Source organism: Lepus europaeus, chromosome 23, assembly GCF_033115175.1.
Source record: "Lepus europaeus isolate LE1 chromosome 23, mLepTim1.pri, whole genome shotgun sequence".
NCBI classification, from domain to species: Eukaryota; Metazoa; Chordata; class Mammalia; order Lagomorpha; family Leporidae; genus Lepus; species Lepus europaeus.
In genome coordinates this window covers 18,611,067-18,629,286 of record NC_084849.1, presented here as the reverse complement: position 1 = coordinate 18,629,286, position 18,220 = coordinate 18,611,067, and the positions used below count along the sequence as shown (strand labels likewise).

General features: G+C 52.8%; 1 protein-coding gene across 1 annotated transcript in view; it reads right to left on the bottom strand.

Moving 5' to 3' along the window:
* SGSM1 (small G protein signaling modulator 1) overlaps positions 1 to 18,220 on the bottom strand; it is a 107,713-nt gene that overhangs the window by 53,134 nt on the left and 36,359 nt on the right. Inside the window, exons 4-6 of the mRNA XM_062182315.1 lie at positions 9,210 to 9,285; positions 6,414 to 6,576; positions 3,346 to 3,498 (exon numbers count right to left, since the gene is read on the bottom strand). Coding sequence (XP_062038299.1) covers positions 3,346 to 3,498; positions 6,414 to 6,576; positions 9,210 to 9,285 — 392 coding nt within the window. The remainder of the gene's footprint in view (positions 1 to 3,345; positions 3,499 to 6,413; positions 6,577 to 9,209; positions 9,286 to 18,220) is intronic.

The following is an 18,220-nucleotide window of genomic DNA, read 5'->3' as shown; positions in this document are numbered from 1 at the left end:
GTCGTGACATTGCCATTGTGAGAGTAATGAGACAAGCAATGAGAAGACTGCTGAACCCACCAACGAATGACTTGAGGATTCTCTGTTATAGTGTGGGGGTTCCTAAGTCATTAAAATCCATGCACTCTAGAACCTACAAGAATTTCAAGGTCATTCTGACCTCCCAGAGATGTCAGGCCTAGCAAGGAAAAGTGACTTGCTCGAGACCACACAGCAGGCAGATGGACTGTGCTACATCGAGTTGGCATGGCTCTTGCCCTCAAAGAGCAGGATCTGGAGTCCGAATGGGTGGGAGCCCAGCTCAGCTACCGCCCGGCTTGCTGTGTGGTCGCCGGCTAGTCATTTGACTTCTCTGGGCTTTAGTGTCCTTGGTAGTAAAACAGGAAGAACAACAGAATTCACCTGCCCAGGTTGCTGAAAGAAATCAACGATGTCCTGTCTGTTAACAACAGCACAGAGCTCCCAGCCAGGAAATCCTCACTAAATGGTGGCACCATCATTGTGCTCTTACCCCAGAGAAATCTGTCACCCAGGGTATTAGATGATCCAGATTTGACAAGCCCAAGACTGGCTCATCAACGTTGCACGTTTTGGTGTCAGACCTAAAGCTGGTACTCAAGTCACTCCCCACTTCACTGCTACCCAGTTTCTATGCCAACACTCAACACAGTTATGCCAGCGTTAGCCTTAGGGATGCTACCTTCAAAGACAGCCAGGGGATGGGCATTTAGCCTAGCGCTGAAGATGCTCATTAAGACACCTGCGTCCTGGGTTCAAGACCCAGCTCCAGCTCCTGGACATCCTAGGAGGCAGTGGTGATGGCTCAAGCAGTTGGGTCCCTGCCACCCACGTGGGAGGCCTGGATTGAGTTCCTGACACCAAGCTTTGACTCCTGTTTATTGCAAGCATTTGGGGAGCAAACAAGCACATGGGAGTCCTGTGCCTGCCTGTCTCAGTCTCTTTGCCTCTCAAATAAATAAAACTTTTCAAAAAATAGCAGGCAGGGCTGGGGACAAGATGCGACTCTAAAAGGGAGTTCAAGGAAGTGTCTTAGAAGGGAACCTTTCTGTATTCTAATTGCGGTGCTGGCCACAGGAAAGGATTTATATTAAATCTTACACAGCCAAATCCCAAGGGGAAAATGGGTGCGTGTAAGAAGCGCTGAACTCCACACAGAGTGTGAAGTTCAGTTAGCGGTTGACTACTGGAAGCGTTACTAATATCAGCTTCCTGGTTTCAATCATTGCACTGAGACTACGCAGTGTAGGTGACTCATACTCGGCACTGATTTGGCAGCTTCAATTTTAGCAAAACTAAACTTCAAAATTAAAAGTGTGATGAGAAAAAAAGCAGGCTGATATTGCTGCTCAAGTAAATCACTAATTCCTTCCCACCACGTTATTCAGCAGGCAACTGAAGCCACACATCAAAGGCAAAACCAAAGGCGCAGGCCCACGCACAGGGCAGGAGGCAGAGGCCACGACAATTTCTCACCGCTTGGATTTGGCCCCCTGACCTTACGCAGGACCTTAAACCCCAGAGCCATAAGCTAATGTCACTAAGAGTGTGGAAACTTAACTCAGCTATGTTGTTTAGGAGGTGGGCTCAGTGGGAGGAGCCCCTAAGTTCCTTGGTGGGTGTGTGCTTGCAGGGGGCTATTCTAAAAGCCTGGCTTCGGGTCCAGCCTCTCTCTCCTTCCTGGCTCACCACCTGGTCCCTCCCCAGCATACACTCTGCCATCGCTGTCCACCTCCCCCACCAGATACCTAACCAATGGGGTTGGGCTGACCTTGGACTTGACCCTCCAAAACTTTGAGCTAAATAAACTTTTTTTCTCTTTACAAAGTTAGTAGCCTCAGGTGTCTCATTGTAGTAATAAATAAGCTACCAACACACAATGTACTAGAAGAGACAAGGCTCACTGGAGAGCTAGTTAACAAAACTTGGATTTCTTTTCTCTTCTACCTCCAAGCCTTTGCACCTGCTGTCCCCTCCACTGGGAACTCTCCTGTCCCCATCCCGTTCACCTGCCTGATCCCTCCTGACCTTCAAAGGGAAGAGTAACTGTGCCACCTTCCAGGTACTGCCCCTGGCCGCCTGGAGGAGTCCAGACACTACCACATGGCCCTTGCGGCACCATCGCATACGACGCCCATTATCACAATCAGTATTTGTCAGCTTTCTTCCTGGAACATGAGCTTGGTGGGAGAGGGACTTTGTGCCTTCACACATAGTTGCCAACCACAGGGCAATGTGTTCAATAATTCTCCCACCTGTGTGTGAAGATAAACAGGCACTTTTTATACTGAAAGATGGGGGGATTCTCAGGTAGTTCTTTCTCTGTCTCTCCTTCTCGAGGAGTCTCAGATTACAGATTCTTCTGTGGCTCCCCACTGCTCTCATGGTTACACTGCTGAAGCTCCTTAGTGTGACAGCCATCACCACTGTGTCCTCAACGCCCAGGTTAGTTGGGGAACACAGCAGGTTGTCATGAAGTATTTTTTGGATGGGTGACTGCATGAATAGATGCTTATCCGAGAAGAGTCAAACTCTTAAACCCTCACATCAGATTAAGCTGAGCAAAAGGAAAAAACTTCTCTGAGCTTTTAACATGCTCCATTCTCACAAAATTCCCTTCTCATTTCTTCTCTTGAATGGCATTGATTCCTGTCTCATTTGCCAAAAGAGACATAGAGAGACTTAGTGATTCTCCGAGGACCACAGAATTATCGCGTAGTTTAATCCATGGGGAGAAGGAAGAAATTAAAGATGTGTATATCCCTCCCTAAGAGTGAAGACCCTACACTGCTATGAAACACCTGAATCTCCCCAAACTTCTACAGAAGACTGGCTTGGGGTCAAACATCCAGGAGGCATTTTAAAAATCATGGTCAGGGGCCGGTGTTGTGGCTAGTGGCTAAGCCTCCACCTGCAGAGCCAGCATCCCATATGGGCGTTGGTTCAAGTCCCGGCTGCTCCACTTCTGATCCAGCTCTCTGCTATGGCCTGGAAAAGCAGGAGAAGATGGCCCAAGTCCTTGGGCCCCTGTACCCGTGTGGGAGACCTGGAAGAAACTCCAGGCTCCTGGCTTCAGATCAGCACGGCTCCAGCCGTTGCAGCCAAATAGGGAGTGAACCAGCAGATGGAAGACCTCTCTCTCTCTCTGCCTCTCCTTTTCTCTCTGTGTAACTCTTTCAAATAAATAAATATATCTTTTAAAAAATGGTCAAACTTAAGTGTGTGTCAAGGAGAAAAAGAACAGGCAGTTTTGTGCAGGAGGGTGCAATTCCCAGGAGGCCAGCAGGTGGCAGCAGAGCACACCCAGGTCTGGCCTGCCCCTCTCACCTGCTGTTTTCCACAAGGTAATGCACAATTTTGTCCAGGACCTTCTCAAACAGGGCCGTGCGGATCCACAGGTGCTTGATGGCCAGCGGGGACAGGTTGGGCAGCTTCGGCAGCTTCCGCACGTTCTCCTGGAGGCCCTGGATCTGGTTTCGTCTTCAAGATCAACAAAGGAGAAGAGACACTCAAAAAAGAAGCCCACAGGGTCAGTGGGCAGATAAGAAACGTCCAGTCTCTCGGGAAGCGAGGGGCTGGCAACGAAAAACAGGGGCCCACACTGCTGCTAGCAAATGGGTTACGTGGGTGTGAAGACGTGGTTGAACAGACACTCATATACTGCGGGTGGCCCAGCCAGATTTGCACACGGATATCTCCCCCTCGCCTTCCCCCATAGCTCCACACCCTCCCCTGCTGGAGCTCCGTGACCACGCCCCACTCACCTCCCCAGCATTTCCTGACCCCTAGCCCCACGCAGCCCATGACCCGCCCAGAGACGTCTAAGGAGCCCTGAGGCTCTCACCTGCAGCCTTCCCACGGCTGCTGTTTCTTCCTCCTTCCCATCCCATCCCTGGGCTGACCCCTTGCTCAGCGTGGGTGTGCCAGCCCTGTGGACAGCCCTCCCAGACCAGCCAAAGCTGGTTCCTGCTCCCTCCACCTGTGGAGACCAAGTGAAACTCTTGCTGAGTGTCTACCAGGTGGCGAGCATGAACCCTCCTCCCGTCTGCGTCTCCAGGGTCTGCACAGGGCCTGCCGTACGGACAAGGCTCAGTGTGTATGTTCATGCACAAGTGCTGGTGCAAGTGTGTGAGTGGTTCTCCCTCAACACATGGCATGGGCAGCTCTAATTCCTCCATCAGGAAGACTCTTCCCCCGTATTATGGAAGTCCATGCTTTAAGAAGACACCTGCAGGGGCCGGCGCTGTGGCGCAGTGGGTTAATCCTCTGCCTGTGACACCAGCATCCCATATGGGCCCTGGTTATAGTCCTGGCTGATCCTCTTCCACTCCAGCTCTCTGCTATGGCCTGGGAAAGCAGTGGGAGATGGCCCAAGTGCTTGGGCCCCTGCACCACGTGGGAGACTCAGAGGAAGCTCCTGGCTCCTGGCTTCGGATTGACACAGCTTGAGCCATTGCAGTCATTTGGGGAGTGAACCAGTGGAGGGAAGACCTTTCTCTCTGTCTGTCCCTCTCACTGTCTGTAACTCTATTTCTCTAATAAATAAATAAAATCTTAAAAAAAAAAAAGATACCTGTGAATCTCTGGGAATTTAGCCAATGCACTGGAAGACATCTGAAGACCAGGCGGCTGAGAAGTTGTTCCCCACGGGAGCTGGCAGAGCCAAATCCCAAGCTCTATAGTTCTGGCCAGCAGCCTTGGGGCAGGCAGGCCTGCGAGCAGGGAAAGGGCTGTTTCTCACACAGCGAAGTAGAAACATCACCCATTACAGACATGGCAAACACGGGGCTTGCCTGTCTCTTTCCTTCCCCTGCCCGTGACAGACATGACCAATCGATCCATGCGGTTCCTCAGGATGCACAGGCACAGTCTCTGGGCAGCCTCTTGCACCAGCTGAAGTGGAAAGCAAGCTGCCATCCCCACCCTGGCCCCGGGTTGGGGGTTTGGCTGTCCAGTCAGGACCCTGGGGCTGGCTCTGGTTGTAGACGTGTGGTCGTCCACTCAGTCCATGAGCCTCCCCAACCAGCCGCCAAGGCGAGCAAGCGAAATCACCCCTGCCCCTCAGTGGGTGCCCCAGAGTGAGACTGAGCCAGAGGCCCCAGCTTCTGGTCCATGCAGAAGAGACCATCTTGTATGTACAACAGGCCGTGGCCACTACTTCTTGGGCCTCTACCAGGTGCTTGACACTGTCCAGGTGCTGGGCACCTAATGGGGGAATACTGTGATGTGGCTGCCAGCTCATGTGGAGTTCATGGCCAACGGGGCAGTGGGGCCTCGGCCAAGTAAACAACAGAGTGAGTGGCTGATTACGGACGGTGACAGTCCCTGGAGGGAAAACAAACAGTGTGGCATCCCAGGGGAGATGGGGCAGGTGTGGTGGCACAGCTGGTGGCACCCCAGGGGAGAGGGGGCAGGAGTGGTGGCACAGCTGGTGAAGCTACCATGTGCAACACTGCACTGCATACTGAAGTGCCACTTACAGTCCTGGCTGTTCTGCTTCTATTTTAATGATTGATTTTATTTATTTGAAAGAGTTAGAGAGGGAGGGAGAGAGGGAGAGGGAGAGGGGGAAGAGGGGAAGGGGGGAAGAGGGGGAGAGAGAGAGAGAGAGAGAGAGAGGTCTTTTCCATCCACTGGTTTACTCCCTAAATAGCTGCAATGGCTGGTGCTGGGGGTGTACCACGCCAAATCCAGGAGCCAGGAGTTTCATCTGGGTCTCCTATGTGGGTGTAGGAGTCCAAGCACTTGGGCCATCCTCCACTGCTTTCCCAGGTGCATTAGCAGGGAGCTGGATCAGAAGTGGAGCAGCCGAGACATGAACCAGCACCCATATGGGATGCCAGTGTCACCGGTGGCAGCTTAACCATGATGGTGGTCCCGCTATTCCACTTCTGACCCAGCTTTCTGCCAGTGTCCCTAGGGTGCAGCAGGTGACGGCTCAAGCACTTGGGCCATTGCTACCTACATGGGAGACCAGGATGGAGTTCTTGGCTCATGGTTTCGACAGGTGGATGTAAGATCTCTGTGTGTGTGTGTGTGTGGGTGTGGGTGTGGGTGTGGGTGTGGGTGTGAGAGAGAGAGAGAGATTGTATGTGTGTATATCTCCTTCTGTCACTCTATTCTCAAAAAAAATTAAATCTTTTTTAAAAAGGAGAGAAGTTGGAGTGAGAATTGGAATTCGCTGGCTGTGGGAGGTCTGAATGGTGACGAGGAACCAGGAATGGGTGACCAGGATGGCCTGGAGGTGGCCACAGCACGTGCAAAGGCCCTGTGGTAGGAGAGAGTCCGCTGGGTTTCAGGAGCAGAAAGGAGAACGCCGGGAGGCTCGAGCTCTTGTGGAGCCTGCACTGTCGCCGGGGGACCTCCCCAGCCTGCACCCCTCACGCCACACTCACGCGTTCTCGATCAGCTGCTCCAGGTCCTGCACCTTGCGGCTCAGCTCCTCAGCCGGCGGGAAGCTCCTGCCCACCTTCATGAACAGCGCCGCGATCTTGTTGCTGCGCAGGAAGCCGGCCGCCCGCCGCCGCAGCCCGTGCAGCACGCAGGCCTCCACGGCCGCTGCGGGGACGAGGGACCAGGCGGTCAGCGGGCTCCGCCCCACCCCCAGGAGCCCCTGCACCGTGTCAGACGGGAAGCACCCTGGAGAGTGGGGACCCCTAGAGTCACAGGACTCAGGACAGCATGGTAGGGAAAAGCACAGACAATGGCTGTCATTTCTGTCGGAGAGCGAGGGGAGACAGGGCCGCGTGACTGCTGGGCTTCATGTGGGCCAAAGAATCACATCGTCACTAAAGCTGCTCCCTACGGGGTGGGCTGACACTTAGGGATCCCACTCACTCTCTGCCCTGGCAGGGAACAGAGGAAAGTTATTCCCATTTATCAGACGTGGAGACTGAGGCTCAGAAAGCAAAACTGCATTTCCCAGGGCCACCCAACCAGTGAGTGATGGAGCCAGGATTCAAACTCAGTGCTGCGCCCACATTGTACCACAACATCTGTGCTTCCAAAATGGGCTTTTAAAGGGAACACTTTGTCCTAATTTTCCCATTCCTGGTCTCCCTCTGGAGGTTCTGCCCAGCACTTTTCAGAGAGAGACCTGGGCTCTCTCCCTAAGTCACCAATGACTTTCCCTCGCTGGGCGCCAGTGCGCTCTCCTGAGACGTCTGGCCCCGAGGGAGCCATTTCTTACTTCCGGCACTTTCAACAGCCCTGTCTCTTCTTGGCTGTGGTCGTGCGCAGCAGACCCGGAGCTCACACTCATACAGCCGTGCACAGAATCAATGCTTCGGGAGCAGTGAGCGTTTACCAAGAGCCACTCTGTCTTGGGCACCTGCTGGTGTCACGTAACTGCTACCATCCGCCTGGTCTAATGCCCCTGACCAAAGCCAGAGAGTGACAGATCTAGCTCTCAGTCAGTGGCCCTTCACGGAACAGCGAGCTCCTGGGGCCAAGAGCTCGGCCAAGGTCATGCCTCAGGTAGGGAGGAAGCCTGAAAAGTCTGGAGTCAACCGCTTGTCTTCTCTGAGTTAGCAACGGTTTGGTTTTGAGCCGATGTCCGGATCTTGCCAGATCTGCCCATGGGTTTACAATATTCTGGGTGGGGCTCTCTTACATTTAATACCCAGTGCTTCTCATTTGTTTATATGGAAATGAGCGACTCTGTTCTTCAGGTTTGTGGTTCTTCAGGTTCAATGCTTTTCGTCAATGGCTTGCAAGGAGCAACGGGTAAGAGAGAGCTGCAGGGGATTCTCCAGGCTTCATGCACTGCGGCCAGATTTCTCCCAGCCCAAAGCCATCATCAGAGTGACACAATTACTATCGCCTCTTATCACTGTCTATTCGCCTCAGGCTTCAGTGGGCAGGTATGCTAGCAAGTCCTGACTGCACACATGTATTATTTTATTTGCAAATAAAAATGTCTAGAAAAACATTTAAATGTTGGAAACATGTAATTCCACATACATAGGTCATGCCTAAACATCTGTGTGTGTGTATGCACTTACACACTGGTATATGCAGATGTTATATACAAGACACTTGGAACAACTTCGTGGAAAAATGGAATTAAAAGACAAGTTTATTTTGGATTTAAGAAACGCTGAAATCCATGCAGAGTTTTTTCCCAGGACACACTTTTCATCTACTTTTTGAAGACCCCTCCTATGCATGGATCTCAGTGTTTCTTGCACCACAAGTAACTTATTTTTTTAAGTCCATTCCCCAAGAACTTTTTAAAGGTTTGAATAAACACATCTCACTTTTGAAAAATCCCACAACAAGGAAGTGGCAGAGGTGGGATTTGAACCCAGGTCTGCTTGGCAGGTCAGCGTTCCCCCGCCCCAGCTCACAGAGCGAGCTCAGCACATTGTGGGTCCTGGTGGGGTGGCATCCAGCCATCCGCGTGGGAGCCGACAGGGCCAGCTAGATCTCCTGGCTCAGGCCTTTCCTTCAAGGCCAAGATCACAGTGGGGGATTCGGTCCTGCCCCTCCCTGTGGACGGACAGTTAGGATACAAGCATGCTGCAGGGAGAATGGAACGAATGGCCCACTTCTGCACGCTCACGGGCTCTGGGCTGGGTCCTAACTGCAGGCACACACCACATGTGTGTGTAGCCACTGTCACAGCACAGAAAGGAGCTGGCAGCACGGTTATTTCTGAAACCTTCAGAGCAGAGATGGGTCAAGAAGAGAAGTCTGGGTCCCGGCCCAACGAGACCCCACATGCTGAGCCCCAGGCCTGCTCCTTCGCTGAGCCAGCCACACATGATCCCACAGAAGGTCAGTGTCTCTTAATTCACTTATCTATTTTTAAAAGTCTCCATCTACATGCTCACTCTCTCTTTACTTGGCAATAGCCGTGGGCAGGGCCAGGAAGGGACACGGATCCCATGCCCAAGAGGTGAGGCTGCTCCTGGCTTCGGGTGTGAACAGAGCCCTGGGGAGTGGACAGCCATCCCCACCGCTGTGATCTCTGCTGCCCCCACTCACAGCTCCTCCCCGCTCCTCCCTGGTTCCAAAGCTCCCCTCCCCTGCCTGCCCAGAGCCCCTGTGCCATCAGAAAATGGCTCTGCCGCTCCAAAGCCAACCAGGCTGATGGGAGAGCCCTGATTCAAAGACATCTCCTCCCCGAGCCAGCGGCCCCCCCACCCCCACCCTGAGAAAGAAGCCAGGTTCCCTGGCCGCGGACTCACCGCAGAAGGAGACGATGTGGCTGCTGTCCTCGTGCACAAACTTGCGTGTGACGGCCTCCTCCATGATCTGCTTCACCTGGAAGGCAGAGGCGGCCGGAGGGGGAGGGGCCCGGAGGGCTGTGCCCTCCCCGTGAGCCTCTTCCGGTGGCCTGGGGCAACCTGCTAATCGCTTCCCTCCCCACTGTCCTCGCCCCTCCACGACAGGTCTTGGGCTCCCACGCGTTTATCCGCTCAGGCTTTCTGCACCGCGGAACGATGCTTTCTTCAGATGCCACAGAGAACGTCGTCTCCTTCCCCGATCGCATCCCCGGAGGCAGCCCTGCCCCCCCCCCCCCATTCCCATTCAGCTCCTCAGAGCACCCGCCACCCCCTTGTCCTGTGACCAGTTTACTGTCTGTCTCTCCCTCTAGAAGTTCCACGAGGGCTGAAACTTCATCTGCCTTATTCGTGGCTGGACCACACAGAGCCAGAAACAGCGCCTGCCACACAGCAGGTGCTCAAGAAACTCTTCCCAATGAGCGGATGAATGAATGAACCAGGTAGAAAAGGGAATCCCGGGAGTGTCCTGTTAAAAATCAGCCCTGGGGCCGGAGCTGTGGCGTAGTGGGTAAAGCCGCCGCCTGCAGTGCTGGCATCCCATATGGGCGCCTGTTTGAGTGCCAGCTGCTCCACTTCTGATCCAGGTCTCTGCTATGGCCTGGGAAAGCAGTAGAAGATGGCCCAAGTCCTTGGGCCCCTGCATCCACGTGGAAGACCTGGAAGAAGCTCCTGGCTCCTGGCTTTGGATCGGCGCAGCACTGGCTGTTGTGGCAATCTGGGGAGTGACTCAGTGGATGGAAGACCGCTCTCTCTCTTTCTCTCTCTCTCTCTGCCTCTGCCGCTCTGTAACTCTGCCTTTCAAATAAATCTTTCAAAAAAAAAATTCAGCCCTGAAATGCAGTAGACCAGGCTCAGACCCCTGCCCGGGCACCTACCAAGTGGGTTTGTGATTGTATTTAGGGAAGGAGGGGCTCAACAGGAGCAAGTGACTTGCCCAGGGAGTTGGCCGGGAGCACAGGCAGATTCCAGCTGGGGCTGCACACCCGTGGGCTGTGTGCATTCTCTCACCAGACTCATTCGCTCGACCAATACTTCCCGAGAGCTTCCAACATGCAAGGCATGGGGGACAGAGCGCACTGGGCAGCCACGCCCCTGCTTGTGCAGTGGACACTGGGGCAGCCTGAACACCCTCCTGCCTTGCTGGATCTCGGGTCTCAATCGGCCCACACTCTTCCTGAGATTTGGGCAAAGCCCTTCTCCTCTCTGGATCTCAGTTCTCCTACCGTGACACTGAGCAAGTGGAAAGAGCTGATCCTCAATGTCTGTCCCAGGATCCCGGCCTCCAGCCCCAGGGCTCCAGCATGGGGGTGAGGGAGCAAAGCCCTGAGCTGCTCCCACCCCAGGCACCTCCACAGCAAATGAACACACCTGTCTGCAAGTGGGCCCAGTCTCTCCCTCCTGAAGACAGGACTCAGAGCAGCCCTGGCCACCTTCTCTGGAAAAGCACATGGCAGAGCTGGCACACTGCCCTCGCCGCACACAGCTAAGTCAGCACCATCCCTGTGAACAGCTCCCAACCTCCGGGCTTGGCGCGCTCCAAGCTGGGCTTGGCTGGCAGCCTCTCTAGTGCTACAGGGAGGCCCAGGCAATTGGTCCAATTTTACAGATGTGGAAACTGAGGTTTGAAAGTGGCCCATCCCAGGTCATTCAGCTGGAAAGGAACAGAGCTGGAATTCAAACTGCAAACACTGTTCTCACTGTGGCTCTGGCTGCCCTATCCTGGCCCTGTCGCTGCTGGCTGTGCTGCCTCAGGCAGGTTACATCACCTCTTGGAACCTTAAGTTTTCTCATTGGTTAAAGGACTGATAGGGTAATGAACACGTGCTGAGCACAGAGCCTGGCGCACTGTGTGGCTGTGATAAATACCAGCCACACGCCTGGATCCACATCTGCCTCCTCTTACCACCGGTCTCCGGCCCTGGCTGGAACAGCACCTGTTCAGGGCACTACATTCTCCTGCCGGGGTGGGTTTTTATGCCACTTGGGATGTCCACATCCCATATGGCAGTTCCTGGGGCTGAATCCCACCTCCACTTCTGATCTGGCTCCCTGCGAATGTGCCTGGGAGGCGACAGATTATTGCCCAAATACTTGGGTTCCTACCACCTTTGTGAGAGACCTGGATGGAGTTCCCTAACCCTAGCTGGGGCACTTGAGAAGTAAAGCAGCAGACAGGAGTTGTCTGTCTCGGCTTATCTGTCTCTACCTGCACCCCCCTTCTCTCAAATTAAAAATAATTACAATACATTTTTAAAAAACATCTGGGCGGCTGGCGCCGTGGCTCAACAGGCTAATCCTCCACCTTGCGGTGCCGGCACACCGGGTTCTAGTCCCAGTTGGGGCGCCGGATTCTATCCCAGTTGCCCCTCTTCCAGGCCAGCTCTCTGCTATGGCCCGGGAAGGCAGTGGAGGATGGCCCAAGTGCTTGGGCCCTGCACCCCATGGGAGACCAGGAAAAGCACCTGGCTCCTGGCTTCGGATCAGCGCGATGCGCCGGCCGCAGCGGCCATTGGAGGGTGAACCAACGGCAAAAAGGAAGACCTTTCTCTCTCTCTCACTATCCACTCTGCCTATCAAAAACAAAACAAAACAAAGCAAAAAAAAACATCTGGGCTAGCATTGTGACATAGCTGGTTAAGCTGCTGCCTGCAATGCTGGCATCCAATATGGGCACCAATTTGAGTCCCAGCTGCTCCACTTCTGATCCAGCTCACTGCTAATGTACCTGGGAAAGCAGTGGACGATGGCCCAACTGCTTGGGTGCCTGCACCCAGTGGGAGACAAGAATGAAGTTCCTAGCTTTGGCCTGGCTCAGCCCTGGCCATTGCAATCATTAGGGGAATAAACCATTGGATGGATGATCTCCCTCTCTCTCTCTCTCCTTTTCAAATAAATAAAATAGAATGTTAAAGAAAATCTAGTAGTAAACATAGCCAAGGAAGCCAGAGACTATAAACTCCAAAACACTGTATGAGATACAAATAAATGGAAAGGCATCCCCATGTTCATGAACTCGAAGACTCAATATTGTTACAATATTAACAGCATCAAAGCAATTTACAGATTCATTGAAATCCATTGAAATCTATCCTAAAATTCATACGGAATCTCGAGGAACCCTGAATGACCAAGACAGTATTGATAAAGAACAAGTTGGAGGATGCACGCTTCCTGATTTCAAAATTACAGTAAACAGTCATCAAAACAGGGCAGTTCTGAGATATAGAGACACACACACACACACACCTCACTTGTATGATAAAGTGGTTTCTAAGAAGGGGGTGCCAAGACCATTCCTTGAAGAAAAGACAAGTTTTTCAACAGTGTTGAGGAAACTGGATCTCTATATGTCAAAAAATGAAGGTGGACCCCTATCTCCTACCGGATGTGAAAATCAACTCAAAATGGATCAAAGGCCTCACCATGTGCGCTCCAACCATAAAAACACTAGCAGAAAATATATGAGGGAAGCTTCATGACCTTAGATTTAATAATGACCTTGGGGCCAGCACTGTGGCATAGCAGGTAAAGCCTCCTCCTGCTGTGCTGGCATTCCATATGGGTGCCGGTTCAAGTCTCGGCTGCTCCACTTTTGATCCAGCTCTCTGCTGTGGCCTGGGAAAGCAGAAGAAGATGGCCATGTCCTTGGGCCCCTGCACCCACATGGGAGACCCGGAAGAGGCTCCTGGCTTCGGACTGGCACAGCTCCAGCCGTTGCAGCCAATTGGGGAGTAAACCAGAGGATGGAAGACACCCACCCCGCCCGCCGCCTCTCCTTCTCTCTCTGAGTAACTCTTTCAAATAAATGAATCTTTAAAAAAACGACCTCTTGGACATAACATCAAAAACAGAGGCAACAAAGATAACATAGGGAAGTTGGACGACATAAAAAATTGTTTTAAATTATGCATTAAGTGTAACAAGACACAGAATGAAAAAGGCAACGGAAGAAGATACTTGCAGGTCATACATCTATCAAGGGGTCCAGGATCGATGAAGAACTCCTACCCTACAACAAAACTCCGATTCCAAAATGGGCAAAGGACTGGAATAGACATTTGTCTGAAGGAATATACAAATGGCCCACAAACACACGACAAGACTTCAACACGAACATGAGGATGGTGCAAATCAAAACCACCTCACACCTATTAGGATGGTTACTGCTGAAAAGTAGCAAACAGCAGGTGAGGGTAGGAATGTGGAGAAGCTGGGTGTCTTGCACAGCACTGGTGAGAATCTAAGATGGCACAACTGCTATGGTGAACAAGAAATTCAACAGGATTAGCGTGGGACCCAGCAACTCCATCTATGGGTATAAAGCCAAAAGAATTAAAGGCAGGGTCTCCAAAGGACACCTGGGCTCTCATGTTCATGACAGCGTTAATCACAGTGGTCAAAAGTATAGGGGTAACTCAGGTGTGCACTAGGGAAAGATGTGAAAAATGTGCTCAATCCACACAATGGGATGTGATGCAGCCTTAACAAGGAAGGGAATTCTGGCAGCTGCTACCCCATGGACGAACCTTGAGGAATGACGCAAAGTGAAACCAGCCATTTCCCACTCACACCGGGCGACCAGGGCAGCCACCATCACAGACACAGGACACAGAGGGGTGCTTGTCAGGGGCTAGAGTGATACAGAAATCGACAGCTATTGCTCCACGGGCATAAAGCTCCACTTTGCAAGCTAAAGAAATTTCTGGACATTGGCTAACAGTGTGAATGTACTCAATACTCCTAAACTGTACATTTAAAAATGGCTAAGCAGGAAAAAATATCCTATGAATTTCTCTATTTTCTAGCTAAAAATGTACACAGATTAGTGTTCATATCAATAAATATTTTTCAGCAAGGAAAAAAAGATCTCTCCTCTATTCAGAAGCTTCTCATCTGGGCCTGATTGACTTGGACGCTCCCCTGATCTCCTGAGCCCCCTCCCCTACTGCTCCTGTCACTCAGTGCGCACACACCAGCCTTCCGCCTGCTTGCCCAACTCAGCAGGCACAGCCCCATGTCATGTCCTTTGCACAGACAGCTACCCTTACCTGGAATGCTCGCTCCCTCTCCTCCACATGGCTCAACTCTGCACCCAGGTGTCACCTTCCCTGATCATCCTATTGAAAACTGAATCCCCTGGGGCTGGCGTGGTGGAACAGAGGGTCAGGCCACCAGCTGTGATGCTGGCATCCTGTATGAGCGCTGGTTCAGAGCACTGGCTCTGCATTAAGTGGAACAGAGCGCTGGCTGCTCTGTCTCCAATCTAGCTCTCTACGAACGTGCCTCGGAAAGCAGCAGATAACGGCCCAAGTGCCTGGGCCCCTGCACCCACGTGGGAGACCTAGATGAAGTTCCAGGCTCCTGGCTTTGGCCTGGCTCAGTCCTGCCCATTGTGACCATTTGGGAATGAACCAGCAGGTGGACAATCAATCTCAATCTCAATCTCTCTCTCTCTCCCCTCCTCCTCCTCCTCTTCCTTCCCTCCCGCCCTCCCTCCCTCTCCCTTCCTGCCAGTCTGATTTTCAAATAGGTCTTCAAAAACTGCATCCCTTGCCCAACACTCAACCTCCCCTTTTCCTCTTTATTTCCTCCACCACACTACATGTTTTGTTTACTTGGCTTTATTCCCTGGCTAATTCAGTGAGCCTGCATGCTGTGAGGCCAGGAACTCCATGCCACTCACAGCTATGTCATGCATTCTATTCTCAAGACCTACAAGTGGGCACAGTGCACAGCAGGCACTCCATAACTATGAACCAAGTGGACACCCACCTCCTACATATTGCACAAATGCGTGCCTCCTAGGCTGAGGCTGGAATGAGGCAACATGGGTAAAGCACTTGCATAGTGCCTGCTACGTCATATGTGCTCAAGAAACAGGGCCTTTTAATATTGACAATGATGCTGTGGTTCAGCTATAGTGTAAATGTGTCCCCCAGAGGCATGTGTGTTGGAGGCTGCGGTGGTGAGCCTGGGAGGTGGTGTGGAACCTTTAAGAGGGGGTTCTTAGGTCAAGCGGGGGTGTGTCTTTGGAAGGGATTAGTGGAGTTCTCCCGGAACACAGAGGGTGGTCATAAAGACCTGAGCCTGGCCCCACCCAGCCTCTCTGGCTTCCTGTTTGCTGACCTGATCTCCCACCACTGCCACCTGCAGGAGGTGATGCTCCCAGCAGGGACCTTCAGCAGAGCCTGCACCAACGCCATTTGGACTTGCAGCCTCCAAGACTCTGATCTGGGTCATCTCTCCCCTGCCTCAGGCATTTCACCCGAGAGATGAGAATGGACTAACACAACACTAAGGACGCCGCTGCCGCCCTGGAACGAGTCACCCCTGGTCCAGGCGGCCCACTTGGCTGCTCGTCAGGCACCAGGACGCAGGAGAAGTCAGGGTAAGGAGAACAAGCAAAGTAGCCTTAGAGAGGAAACAGCACCCTCAGGGGCAGTCTGGAGGGTGCAGCCTTGAAACTGAAGAGGGTAGGGGGTTACAGATCGAATACAGACAACAGCAAATACATTTGTCTCTCGGTACCCAGGGGTCCTGCACCCTTGGGTTCAAGCAACTTTGATAGACAACGTTTGAGAAAAAAATTACATCTGCAATGAACAGGCACAAACTTTTCCCTAATGTAACAACTGTTTACATTGGATTAGGTACTACCAGTCGCCTAGAGATGACAAAGTACTAGCAGGAGGCAGGAACGGTTCAGATACTGCTTGTGACACCCGAATTCCATGCCTGGGTTCAAGTCCCAGCCCCACTCCTGACTCCACCTTTCTGCAGACATGGATTCTGAGAGGCAGCAGGCATTGGCTAAAGTACCTGGGTCCCTGCCACCCAGACAGAGTTCCCAGCTCCTGGCTTTGGTCTGGCCGGGCCCCAGGCACTTGGGGAGTGAATTAGCAAGATGGGAGTTGTCTGTCCACTTCTCAAATAAATAAAAATTTTAAAAGTAAAGTATCAGTGAGGATGTGTGTGGGGTATATGCACAAGCAACGCCATTTTATATGAAGGACTTGGGCATCTGTAGATTTTGGTATGTGCAGGAGTCCTGGAAGCCATGCCCTAGGGACACCAAATGCAAAAGCTCCCTCCCCTTCCCTATCTCACTGTGCAATCACACAGCAACTTCAGGTTAATCCTCTCCGCACTGATGGAGGAGCACACCGAGAGGCTGAGGGCAGAGGGCACGCCAGGAAATTCTAGGGCCAGGCCTGCCACCAGGACTCCAGATTCCACAGCACAGGAAGAAGGGTCAGTAGTTTTTTTTTTTTTTTTTTTTTCCGTAAAGATATGGGTAGGGGTGGGCCAACTTTTTCTGCTATGGGTCTTTGGATATTTATAACATCATTTGTGGGCCATGCAAAATTGTCAATGTCAAAAGCAACCTGCTATAGATTTATTGAACTTTGAATCCCGATGGCAGATGCCTTGGCAGAGCCAGACCAAATCATTCTGTAGCAAAAGCAACCACAGACAACACATAAATGAATGGATATAGCTGTGTCCCCAATAAAACTTTATTTACAAAAACAAGTGGAGGGCCAGATTTGGTCTGCAGGCAGAAGCCAAGAGAAACAGTTCTTCCATTCTGAGCCACGGCCCGGCCCGTCTGATGGGCCACAGTATGGGACAGCCATCAGGTTCAATGCTGATATGACTGAAAACCCCCCACACGGGTAGGCACCGGCCCTTCCCGGGCCAGCCTGTCTTACATAGGCTCTGGCCCTCCTGCCAATGTCCCGGAGTTCTTCAGAGGTGGCCATCTGCCTGTCGCCCTCTGACGCAGGGGCCCTGCCCCCTGCCTGCCTGCTTCCCCACAGTGAGCATGGACACTGCCGGGCCCCATCTGCTCCATGTCCCCAAAAGGAAGCCAGGCGCTTCCTCCGGACATGTGGCAAATCCTGAGCGCACTCTCTCTCTCCCAGAACTCAGGAAGGGGGCGGGGAAGCCAGCTTGCGAAGCTCTAGCTCTGCCACCAACCAACAGGTGCCCTCAGGCTGCCACCACCCCTCGGGGCTCAGTTTACCTCTAAGACCTGCCCCACCCCAAGGAGGCCATCACCTCCTTGGCCTGCTTTCCCTCGTCTTTCCCCTCCCACCCTTGGAAAGCAGGTCCTGCAGCACCCCCTTCCCCTCCATTACAGGCTGAGTTGTCTTCTCCCCGACCCCCAGACTCACAGGTTGGAATCTTTACTCCCTGCCTCTCTGCCTGTGGCTGCATTTGGAGACGACCTTGGCAGAGGTGATTAAGCTGAAACAAGGTCCAGTGGATCCCAGGCAGGGCCCGAGGCTGACACAGCTGCTGGGACGCAGGTGCAGACGGAGGGAGGACCCTCTGAAGACACAGGATAGACATCACTCATCAGCCAAGGAGGGAGCCGGAAACAGACCCCTCCCTCTCGGTCCTCAAAAGGAACCAACCGCACCAACACCTTGACCTTGAACCATGAGACCTCGATGTGTGTTAGTTAAGCCACCCAGGCTGGGGCACCTTGTTCCAGCACCCCTGGGGAACCAGTGGAGCCACCATCAGCCTCGGCACCTGCAGCCCTCCCATGAGCCCTGCTCAGGGGCCACCCCTGGATGCACAAAGTCTAGGTTTTCCCTGCTTCGTTAACTCCTTGCTCTCTGCTCGGCCCTGTGAGGAACAGGCTGCATGTTATACCTACTTCTCCGATGATGGAGCCGAGGAACCGGAGATGGAAAAACCTGCCCACGATCACAGGGCGAATCGGTGGCAGGTGAGGACTCTAAACCCAAGCTCCTGATGCCCACTCTAGAAGCTTTGACCACCGACTGTGTCTGAGCATACTAACAACACACGTGCCCCCTAGTGTCCATGGGCATTGGCTCCAGGACGCTCCATGGGTACCAAAATCCCAGGACACTCAAGCCCTATGTGCCACGTGGTGT